Consider the following 12,574-nt stretch of genomic DNA (forward strand, 5'->3'; position numbering starts at 1 on the left):
ACATGACAATAAAGTACAAGGATACATAATAATAGACAAAGATAAATGGGAATACGGATAAACATGAGTTGATGATTGAACACAGGATATCAGTGCTTGTACTCTGAGTCCAGCTTGTTCTGTTCCAGCAGATATCGCTGAAAATTTGCTGGCTGTTGCATTTCTCCTGAGTGAGGATTATTTTAAGAGAGCTGAGCTGTTTGACTGTGTCTGAAAAGATGCCTTTCCACCCCCTAATTCGCCTCAAATAACAGCATCCCACCCCTGTGGAGAAAGGAATATGAGTCACCAGCTGTGTACCCCCGCCTGCACCCAAACATGCAGCTGAGTCCGCGCCGACAGGAATCCTAATTTACCTCTTTTTGGAGAGACGAGGAGTCGGAGGACGGGCGGATCTCTGCAGAGCACAGACCTGTGCACACCTCTCGTGATTAAAGCCTCACAAACTCTTTGTTTTTGACAGGAAACTCTACCTGAGGGTTTCTGTCGGGACAACGACATGCAAAACTGAACTACTTTTTATAGTCCCAGCAAGGAAAAAAGTTCATCCAAGCAACATTTGTTCATCCTGAGAATGTTACTGTAATTGTTAAAAAGTAGACAGGGATATTTTCTAACTTTTGTTTTGAATTGATAACAGAGCATGTAAGACCAAATGTGAGTTTTTTATTAGGGCTGGGTATCAATAACAATTTCCAGATTTGATTCAATTTGCCAGAGCCTGGATCGATTCAAATTTCTTTCAATTCAGTTTTAAGTTTACACATTTATTTACATTTATTTAGAAATACATTAATAATCTACTACATGATTTGAATATATTCATATTAATCTGATCCAGTTCACATACTGTAAATGTATCAGTGAAATAATGAGATTGTTAATATCATCCAGTGTTCCATGGATTCTCTAAAGGAGAAGTTCTAACTAAAATGTTCAGATCATTAACATTGTAAACATTGTTCCGTTTCTCCTGGAGGACGTTTCAGTTTGGACACTAAGTGGGGTTTGCGCTATAGCATTACAGCTTATTCCAGAAGAAGAAAGAATGAGCAAAAAAATAAATAAATAATGTTTTACACCACAAATAATTACCTAAAAAATTAGTTTAGAAAATTCATGTCTGTGAGTTTGTAAAGATTCTTCATTTAGTCAGCAATGCTTGTTTAAGTCAACCTAGCTTTAGCATTAGCCGTCCTACGGGAAATTCCATTAAACGTTAGCATTAGCGAGTGGACTTTAGCTTTATGAGCCAGATCGATCTATGTTTTTATGGATTAATCATTGATCAGTTAGGCTTAGGTTGATTCAAATTGATTAATCACTTCTATCAAACCAGCCCTATTTTTCTCATGCAACAACCACACAGACTAAACCTGCTAGTGTTTCTATGATTAAAGGAGGGAAAGAAGGTGAGGTGACGGTCTTCTGAACTTCAGAAGCAAAGGGGGAAACTCTGTTACATTAGTTCATATTCACAACTAAAAGACTCAGAACGAAACTTTCTGACTGAAAACAGGAATTAAGTGCAAATTAAAGACTTGAAAAGGAAAAATTATGCAAGAGTAAACACCAGGCCCTGCCCCCTCTGCCAGTGTCACTGCACTTCAGTGGACTTTTCAAACAAATAGTAATTCTCCGTACCAACCATCAGTATCAGTGAGAGTTTGAGGATATGCAGCACAAATGAGTTTTTCTTCTCATGAGGTGATGTCATGCACAGATAAATTTATTGTTAAAATCTTTTCATAAACTCGCAACATAAAAACTTGAACTTAAAGGAGCAGAACGTGTCTGATCTGCTGAAAATGCTCCCTCTGTGGAACCTCTGAAAACATATCTACTTTAACCAGTATGATTAAGAATCCAGAGAGTAGAGAAGAAACATCTACAACTTAAGAATAACAACTCACGAGGAATTTTGGATTTTTATTTCTGCTGTGGAACTGCCCAGGATGAAGGAGTCTTCACAGAGACTTTCAGCTGAAAATCATTCAGATTCATGAAAGTGCCACATAAAGAAATCAAATATTCTCATTAAGATTCAGACTAAATTCCCCTTTCCAGATGGATACGTAGAGAACATTGACGGTCTTACTATTTTTTAAAGTCCCATCTGCAGATTTTTTGTGCCATTTTGCTTCAATTAGCCCCTTTTGTCCAAAGACGCTGAGTCATGGTATTAGTGGTGCTGCTGTGGGCGGTTTCGTCTTTTCATCACAGTCATGCTAGCAAACCCCATCTTTGGTAAATGGCGTACTTACATGATGGCACACAGACAGGCAAAGTGGAAATCAAACCAGCGGCCGTCTGATCAGAGGCTCACCACCCCACCTCTATTCCACAGCTGTCCCTTTCATTGGGTTTGCCTCATGTGGTGAGGCGCTGGTTACAGTGTCATGTATGACAGAGGCATTTATGACTTTTAGCTGAAAGTCTGTGGTGCACAGTAGTGGGATTACCAATGAGTACTTCTTTATGTGAAGGGTTTTGTTTTAGTTGAAATTGTTGTTCTTATGCAAAACACTTTGTGTTGTCTATGTTTGAAAAGAACTTCATAAAAAAGTTTGACTTGATAACGTGCTTAGCCACTTCAAAAAGAAAAAAATGTCACAAATAAATTGGGAGTTCAGACATTTTAGCTTTTCTTCTTCGTGTTAAATGCTGAGCAGAATTTCTTGTTAGTCTTCCTCAAAACAAACTCTTATTTCCTTTAAGAGTTCCTGAAACTTCCACCACAGGGTAATCCTGGCAGGAAATGTTCAAAACCAGAATTTAAAATGAACAATTTAAAGGAAAAAGGCAGAAAGATGAAATTACAAAGATTCCTTCAACAGAAAAAAAAGATACTTCACTGCAAAAGTTTTGGGGAAAAAAGTTTTGTTGGAGAATTTTAAAGGCTGAAAATGTCAGGTTTTCTTTTTAAATCAAAACTCCTGTTGAAGTGTTTTAACATTCAGTTTCTGCTGTCAGATATGATATTTAGGAAGTCTGAAGAGAATTGATTCGTTTGCATCAGTGATTTTGCAAAGATCTGCCAGTTAATCAGCTGAAGCATTGAGCGCCGTCCTTCAGGGGCTCAACCAGCTCAGGCCCACTTACTGTATGGTTTTTATGCAAAAAGTATGAAAAACACAGTCTACTGCCCTTCACGATTAAACTAATTAAGGATAGAATGTGAGCGTGCAAATGCTAATTACTTACAAACGATAAAGCAGATAAATAGAATATGAAGTCATAAAAACACAAAAGAGGAAGAAGAAGTAGTACATTGTGAATAAGTCATAAGAATGATGTGCGTTGACATTTGTTGTATGGTAAACTTGGTTGATAAGATTTGATTTATGAATAAACAAAAAATGCAGTAAAACACATTTTGGCACCAAACAAAAACAGAGAGGATTTTCCCGCTTTGTACTTCAGGAACATAAATCAGAGGAAAAACAAAAATGGCTGAGGCAAAGACAAAAAAAATAAAATCAGCCTTATAAGTTTATGACTTTTTTAGTATTATTCAAGCTTTTGATTTGGTTTGAGTCAAATTCTCCAAAAATTACGTTTTTGAATCAGTATTTTCTGTTTTTCAGTCATGCTCCATGTCTTGATTAACAGAAGTTTCTAATGCTTAATGACTGAATGATTTGTGTCAAGTCAAAGACAGAAAATGCTCTTCTCTGGAACTGGTTAAGCACGACTGTTGGACTCCAGAAGTCTCGCTCACCTCTGGCACTCGCTGGCGTGCAGAACCAGGTCCTGGTTGTTCTTGGCGCTGACTGTGAGCTCGTGCTCCGTTGGGTTAAATATGTCGAGCAGGAGATGACACTGTCGGGTGCTGAGGAGAGAAGAACATCAGGAGAAACTTAATAACAACATTCCACCACACCTTCACCTAAATACATCCAAGAAATCCGAAGAAGAAATCTTGGCACCACCATCAGCAAAGGCTGACCACGTTACCCAAATAAAATGCAATGTTTATGCATCAGGATCCAATTACTTTTTAAAAATACGGGCACGGCAGACGCGCTGGAGCCAGCAGATAAAGAGAGGGCGCAGCGTGAAGTACTCGTCAGTCCTTGTCATCACATGAAAGGTGGCCGTGCTTTCATCAGGCCCACAGGCCTCACTCCAGCAGCTCATTTCCACATCATCCCCGGGCCTGCTTTTCTCATGCAGATCAGAGGACGCCCCATTTGTGATTCAGATCAAGATGCTGCGTTTTCAAAGAGTTAATTTTAACCCCCGAGTAGGTGGTGTTTTTCCAGCTTCAGCAGATGAAAGGAGACGTGTGTGCAGATAACTGAGAACAGAACGTTGTGTGAAACCAGTGAGCGTCAACACAGGGAAGAAGATGATAAACACTTAACCATAATGATATGGACAGACAGGAAAAGTAAAATAACAAGGATAGGAACTTGGAGACATAAATCCACAGGAGGAGAATTCAGTAACGTTTGGGTTTTTAAAAATGAAGTTCTCATCCCAAGCGGCACATCTGAGGAAGCCGGGTCGGCCTTTCCTTTTTTGCAATGATCCTCCTGCACCGCTCTCAGCAACCTTTGAAGAGCTTTTCTCCATTAGACAGACTTTTCTCACAGTTTTCGGCTCACTCTTGCCCTTCACAGTTGGAGATTTTCCATGTTCTATCCATTAGATAACAGGAAATACTCAGGGTGGTGTCTGAAGAGAATTCAAGAAATGAAAGGCTTAATGCCAAAGACCTGCAGCTCCTTTTTCTTCAGCACACCCTGACTGGTGGACAACACTCTTCTAGTTCAGAGGGAAATGCTAAATACTAACAAATACTACATTTGCTTTCCATAACAATCAAGGGGCGCTTCCTACTTTCCTCTGCTTGTAGTAAATGTCTTGTACCACAGGAAGAATAAAACAATATTCTGCAGATATGAGGACTGGCCATAATGCAAAAGCTCCAAAACATCTATCTGCACGTCTCTGATGATTCTGTTCATCAATTGTGTCATTGCTACCAATGTTGTGGCCACAGAGTTGTGTGGTTGGATTAGTATTTGTCCCTTCAGACACGATGCTTGGGTGTTAAAGAAGATACTAAAGGTCGCACTGGATGCGCTTTCCCTTTGAATGTACTTTTAAAAGGTTAAAACATGATCGTCGAGTCAGTTTGGATCACATCTGTGATTGTAACAAACCCAAATAACGAAAACAACCTGATCTGTATTTTTACTGCTCCTGGTTCCATAAGACAGATTGTTGAACTGAATAATTACATGGTTGTGTGAAAATGAGGCTTTTGTTAATGTGAAACCGGTTTCTCCACCTTTCTAGAACATGCTAAGCTGTAATTAGAAATGTCAGCTGTAGATGAAGACAGAGATCCTGAGCTGAAGACCTGCTGTGTTAGCAAGTGCATAACTGAAGGGCTTTTAGTCTCAACCAAAGACATTTGGAACAGAATTCTAAAGTGGGTTGGCCATGTTGACTGGAATTACCATCCCAACCACTTGCACAACAAAATGGGCGGGGCCAAGTACAGTGAGAGCTTTGTGGTGACCATGGACTGGTTTAATAAAACAGGACTCCAAATGGCACAAAATTGAAGCTCTAATCAAACTGTAAAAGAACAATCAAGTATGTCTTCCTACCCTGATAACGTTTTCCAGGAATCAAAACGATTTGATTGTTTTTACTGCCTTGGTGTCTCCGTCGGCATGGAGTGTTGCTGAACCAACAGAGGTGAATGATCGGACCTCTGAGTACACAGAGACCGATCAATCACATGGAAGGACCTGAAACTAAACTTTGGGGAAAATCAAGGTGAATATACAGAGTTCCCCCCTTACTTTATCACAATTCACTTTTCCTGCCTTCATTGTTTGACAGATTTTTTTTTTGGTGAGGAATTTTAAATGACTTTTTTTAAGCAAATTATGTTCCAAGTCTTGATTGGCTGTAGACCATTTGAATCGATCTCTTCAATCTGTTGTCTCCTCTACAGTTTGCCAAATCTACAAAAATCTTCAATAGTGATCTGATCTGATTGTGGTCAGATATTTGTTTTCATTCTATAATCCTGGATATATTTTTTTATGGAGGTTTAAACTTTGAAAGTTTAAACAAGAGAGAAAAATGTGAAAATGTTCATGTCTGTCTGAGAAAAGTAAAGTGTACAGTGGGGGGATTCACAGCATCATTTCTGTAAAAAATTAAGACGACTACTTTACAGATTTCCCCTGTCAGGGGTTATTTTTAGAACACAATACCCACAATAAATGATTCTTTTTCTGGTCCTGAGACTGCAGAGGGCAACGCTGAGGACTTTGAAGCAGTTATAACTGAATTTCCATATCCAATCATTTTGATAAGTATTCAGCGCAGAGCTAAGCTAACTAAATAATTTAGAACCGCCTATAGCATTTCAAACTATTTGTCTCCATTTCAGTGTGAATTTCTCCACTGCTTTTCATGGCTGAGGGGGAGCCGCGGAATCCGGCTGGGATGCATTTGAACCTGCTTCTTTGTTCAAAACCAATCAAGCATCAATGAAATATTAATGGAGCTTCAACCTCTAATGAAGCTCCCAATAACTCTGTAAGCGGGCTGGCGTTCTTTAGCAAAAACATTTGTATTCCTGGAAGGACCATTTTCTGGATCATTATGGGTCAGACGTAAAGGAGGAAGTCAAGAAAAAAAAACACATTTTGATCCTGCTCATTCAAACTGCTGTATTCCTGCTACACAAACACTGATGACATTTTATTCAGCACCGGGAAAATAACCAAGCGTGGGTTCAGAATGAGTGTGCAGCTTTTGTAGAGGCAGGACAACAACTGCAAATTCACTCAGTCAATTCTGCAAAGTGGGATCAGCAACTGCTGGTCTGCTTCGGCACAAAAACACATCGGCTTCTTCTCAGCACACAACATGGAAGGGCCTCGGTCTTCACTTTGTGTGTCTGGGTTCAGCTGCTGTTAGATTATTTTTAGCCACTCAAAAGCTGACTCAGCACACTGTACTCTATTTTCAAACACACAATCAAAGCTGGACTTTCAAACAGGTCAGCATTCACCATAAAGCATTTCAAATGATGGCTGGCTTCATTAGGAATAATGACTCAACAAGAGGCCTCGCTGCTGGATTAACAGCTAGACAACACAGAAGGAAAGGGAGAACATGTTTGTTCTGGAATGTCAGACTGCATATGAGAGGAAACATGGCAAACATTTCTCCAAATGCTGGAGTTCGGAAGAGGAAGCGTGACATCTAACACTCCAGAGTTTTGAAGACAAAGTCAAAAAGCTGGAATTGCTGTCCAAATTCAATCACGCATTAAAAATAAAAATAGATTGAGGAATTCTATTTATATGTAGTTTGAGCTTAATCATCAGAATTCTAGAAGTTATGTCAAATGTACTTTTTATTCCACTTAAAGCCAAAGTTCACCGGCTTTTGTAGTCCAGCTATAGATCCGGGTTCCTCTCTCTGAAACAGAACCAAACATCCAGTGTGTTCTGGTCTGTAAGATATTCTGAGTTTTGATTAAAACCACTTTATTCCCCCAAAATCACATGTTTTACTACTTTGTAAAACAATAAAATTACATAAAAAACGTATGTAAATGTACATTTGAACTCATCAGCACTTCTCTTCCTCGTGTCCAATTTTTGTGACAATTTTGTAGACTGATTGGTTTCAAATATAGGTAAATGTAGGTAAAAAATCTATCTACTCTGAAGCATTAGAAAGCAGTTTGTTCCTGTTAGTTTTACATGTATCACATATTTTTATAGGAGCAGTTTTTAAATTCTTGTTGACAAAAATCAAGCTGAATAGGTCTTCAGAGGGTCACTGAAGTTCACCAACTCTCCACATTGCTGCTTCATGTTATTTCCTTGAAAAGATCTGTCAGACTCTTCAAACCAAAGGATGCTGATGGTGCTCAGTGTTCTAAGTTCAAGCGTTGTGAGATGCTACACATGGCCTGTTTCTTGGCCAAACTGAACAAAATACAAGCAGGTGCGTTGGTAAAGTTAAGATCCAGGAGGATACAGGAACTCTGTGGACAAGTGATTTAATGTATAAACAGCCTACAAATATTTATGAAATGAAGATGAGATATGATTCATTAAATGAAGCGGCACATTGTCCTAATTACTGCACTAACCTCTTTAGACAAAAAAAGACATCATCTACTGATGGTTTGATTAGACTTTCACATACCATTAAGAGGCCAAGGAGACCTATAAAGTGAGTAGCATCAGGAAAAACTCTTAAAGGGACAGAATTTGAAGAAAAAACTAGCTAATTTCAGATTCAAGGACACTTGAACCTTCATGAACAAATTAAAGGGTCAAATTTGTTGGTCTGAAAATGACAGATCAGACATCACTGGATTTTTGAAGAACATGGAAGCAGAAAAGTGCCTTAAAGATGGCTGTAGAAGAGGCAGTGGATTTGGTCCTGACAAAGTACTCAACAAGAAGTCTGCATTTGAGGCATTCTGATTGAATGATGCATTTTGAAACACTTTGGTCAGATTTTTCCCCCATCTCCACTGAGGCACACCCGGGAGAGGATTTGCCACCTATACTGCACTTCTTGGTATTACGTGGATCAGGTGTGTTCAATCATCAGCATCAGGATTCAACTGAGACATCAAGTCTAGGAGCAGTGCAGAGATAATAGGCCAGGTGGTGGATCTTCAGGATCAGGGTTAGGAAGCCTTGATCTAGATCAGGGATAGATAACTCCAGGCCTCAAGGGCCACATTCCTGCATGTTTCACAACACAGGTATGCTTCAAGGTAGACTTTAAAACATGATTTCAATGTGTAATGATTATTTTTCCGCATCAATATGAAATTGTATTTTGATGATAATCAATGAGTATTATATGTCACTATGTTTAATTGTCACTGTTTACTTTAATCATGAAATAATGTTTGAGGAGATTAATTAACTATCAACAAGAAATTCACTTTGCAATTGGGGGAAAAAAAACCCCAAAAACTTGCATTTGATCTGATCAAAACCGGAGTACATAATTATCCAAAACTGTAAAAAGAGGTAACTAAGTAGTAGTGGGATTATATAAGTTCGCTTCTTCCAACCCCTTTTCAAGCAATAAATCAAACTCTACTGACTTTAGTTAATAATCACAAAAAATTAAAGAACCAAATGTGACGTGTTTGTCTTATTTTTGTTTGTTTTCTATTTTCTAATTAATGCATTTCATTGTTTTTGTAATGAGTTTGAAATAATTGTGTGTTTTTATCCTGTATTTTCATAATCCATGCTTGAAATAAACCAATCAATCTATCAGGTATCAAACTCTGGGCCTCGAGGGCCTCTTTCCAACAGGTTTTCCAACTAACCTGTCATTATAACTTCTTATTGGCAAAACACACCTGATCCAGGTAATCTGTCATGAGTGGATTGAATATCTGGATATCATGCAGACACTCCCGGCCCTCGAGGTCTGGAGTTGTCTATCTCTGATCTAGATTATCTCCCTTAGATCTTAAAAGATTCTAAAGTTAGTTGTTTGTAGTGAGTTTTATTATTATTAATGTTCAATAATGATGCTGATGACCTTGTGATCTCATCTAAAATCTGGATGTCAAGTACTGCAGAGAACATGTTTTTGACATGGTATGAAGCATGATACTGAATTCATTGTTGATGATTGTTACTAAAAAGGAGGACAAAATGTTTAAATTTCCAGTTTTTTGTTTTGTTTTGCTTTTTGTCCAATCAAGGCTCAAGGTGGAGAACTTGGCTCATATTTTTAGAGATGATCTCTTTGATGATGACGACCTTCAAGCAATCGACCCAGACCAATGTGCTGGCCCAATAAAGGTGTCCTCTGTGCGTAGTGGACATGACAACAGCCATACTGTTCTCTGCCCTACTCTAATGTCTGCTGTTTCAAGGTAAAACCGGAAATCTGTTGTTGAATTTTTCCCCGGGGGCCAAACATTATTTGGCTCATCTGTAGTTTAGATCCTGACACCTAAGACCCATTTCGTCATACATTCAGACAGAACCATTTCAGACTTGAAAGGTGTTGTGAGGAAGATAGAAAAGAGATTAGGACTGGATTGTGCCAACATCTGTCAGGCACAATGATGAAGACCCCCCCCCCAGCTGTAGGCTCAGCTCCATCTACCATCCACAAGTGAGGCACAGTTTAAAGCTGATTGTTCACATCAAATCCACCACTTGGCTTGATTAAATCCAGCCAAACTTGCTTCAAGCCGTTGCAAAATGACTAAACAAACGTTCGTTTTCTGCTGTCAACATCTCACAGGTTTAAAGGAAGATTACTGACAGACGCTGCACCAAATGCCAATAGAGCTCCCCTGAATCTGTAGTTCAGCATTCACAAATATTTTTGTTTTTTAACACGACAGACTACAAAAACATCCCATTTGGAAAGTTGGACTTGATGTAATAGATTTAGATGTAGTGATTTAAATTTAGAAAATGCAGGTACATTCATATTGGTGGATTTATTTGAAATATCTGGTTCATTAATTATGGATCAGGTCTGGATTCAGCAAACTTTGGTGCCTTTTATAGTGTGTCCCATTATTTTGGGGTTGACATTTAGATTAATAAGCATAAAAAGTGGGAAGAGGTGAGCTGAAGTAGTCACGCTGAGGTCAGTCTCTGCAGGCTTGTTTTGTCTGTTCGTCTTAACAACATGTGGAGGCCAATCCAAGGTCCTGTCTGAAGAACGCAATCACTGCTAGTCACTTAGCAATTATTAAAAGCGCTCAGACCTTCTGGGGACCATGACAACACAATGCAGTGATGTCCGGCATCAAAAGTGCCCTTTGCAGGTGTGACAATAAGAAGAAAAAATCTACGCGTTATTTTTTAGCCTCAGAGAGACTCTCTACTTTCAGGATGTCCAACTTTAACTGAAGTCGAATGAGAACTAGGGAAAAGTTACTAAGCCTTTCAGAACTCTGAAGTCTTTGCTTCACCCCTAAGTAATTGTTGTTTATTATTTATAATTGATGTATATTATTCAGTTGTTTACAGGGGAAATCTGTGTGTAAGTCTAAGTAAGAATACTTTTATGCTATGCTCATCCAGATCCCCAAGACAAACAAAAGGGCAGAACATAGGGTTACCTGAAATAAATGAGCAATACCTTTATTTTTATATGGTTTAAAACCAAATGTAAACATCATGTTAGTGTGAATTTAAGGGAATATATATTGAAAAGAAAAAAAAAACGACCCTCTCACCCTCCGCGGGTGGTTTCTCCTCCAAGCTTGGGTCCTCTACCAGAGCCCTGTGAGCTTGAGGGTCCTTCACAGTATCTTAGCTGTTCCTAGTACTGCACTTTTCTGGACTGAGATATCTGAAATGTATCCAGGGATCTGCTGTAGCCACTCCTCCAGTTTGGAGGTTACAGCCCTGATTGCTCCAATTACCATGAGCACCACTGTCTCTTTCACCTTCCAAGCTTTCTCCAGTTCCTCTCTGAGTCCCTGGTATTTCTCCAGTTTGCTTCACTCTGGTGTTCAGGGCTTGTTCCTGTGCTGCCAGGATCAGAGCTTTTGTGCTGTCCTGCAGGCCAGCCCTCTCTAGCCATTGGTAGGACTTCTTGATACAAGCCACTTCAGTTATTGACCGGGGGTACATCCTATGCAGAGGCTTGTCCTCCCATGAGGCTCTGTCCTCCAGCAAAGGCTGTATATATATATATATATATATATATATATATATATATATATATATATATAAATAAATATTAGGGCTGTCAGATTTGTCGCGTTAAAAACGCATTAATCTGACGTTTGCTTGACGCCAACAATTTTTTTGACGCATTAATCGCGGACTTTCTCATACGTGCCTTTCCATACCGCGCGCGGGCGTCCCGCCCTTTAACTCAGCGGCTGCTCTCACTAGATCGCCGGCGGCTCTCCAACCTCCGAGCTAAAAACGGCCGGCGCTAGGACCTGGAGAGCTCCTACACCCTAACCCGGCTCCGGTTCGCGTCCAGTACCACGTCTGGTGGTACCGGTGTGGTGCCAAAGTAGTTATCCCCTGCCACGATTTGTGACTAGTCGCGGGAGCGCGCATAGGCTCCGTCAGCGCTGCTTTGAAACTTTAAAGCTTACAAAGTTGGCAGATCATCACAATGGTGCCTATTTTTGGGCTCTAGAGGTTGTTTGTTTGTGTGTTTGTTTGTTACTGTGTGTTTGTTTGTTTGTTTGTTTGTCTGCGTGCTTTTTTTCATTATAAAATGAGCTCTGTCTAATTGATTTAACATTACGCAATGGAACATGATTCTTCCTGAGAGCAGAAGAGTCACACAGTTTCAGATCAGCTATTACAAAAACCTGCGATGTGGAGAAACAAACAATGTTAGAATTTTGAAGAAGAATAAGATAAATTTAAAGGGAAGAAAACGTAGGTCAAGTTACTTTTGGACAAAAGTTAAATAAATAAGATAAATAAATCTGGGTTTATGTAGGAGGGAAAAAAAGATCTCAATCCTGTCTAAAATCACATTTACTGGATGGGAAGGATGTAAAAATGATGTTAATAATACAGTACAATGGTTGCTGACTTTCTTA

At 39.2% G+C, this 12,574-nt stretch overlaps 1 protein-coding gene across 4 annotated transcripts in view; it reads right to left on the reverse strand.

The window, feature by feature from the left end:
• Positions 1 to 12,574, reverse strand: part of trappc9 (trafficking protein particle complex 9) — a 192,281-nt gene that overhangs the window by 70,340 nt on the left and 109,367 nt on the right. For all 4 annotated transcript variants that reach the window (XM_024257959.1, XM_024257960.1, XM_024257956.1 and 1 more), the window contains one exon: positions 3,722 to 3,832. In XM_024257959.1, coding sequence (XP_024113727.1) covers positions 3,722 to 3,832 — 111 coding nt within the window. The remainder of the gene's footprint in view (positions 1 to 3,721; positions 3,833 to 12,574) is intronic.

The sequence above is a fragment of the Oryzias melastigma genome, linkage group LG11, assembly GCF_002922805.2.
Source record: "Oryzias melastigma strain HK-1 linkage group LG11, ASM292280v2, whole genome shotgun sequence".
In the NCBI taxonomy this organism is placed as follows: domain Eukaryota; kingdom Metazoa; phylum Chordata; class Actinopteri; order Beloniformes; family Adrianichthyidae; genus Oryzias; species Oryzias melastigma.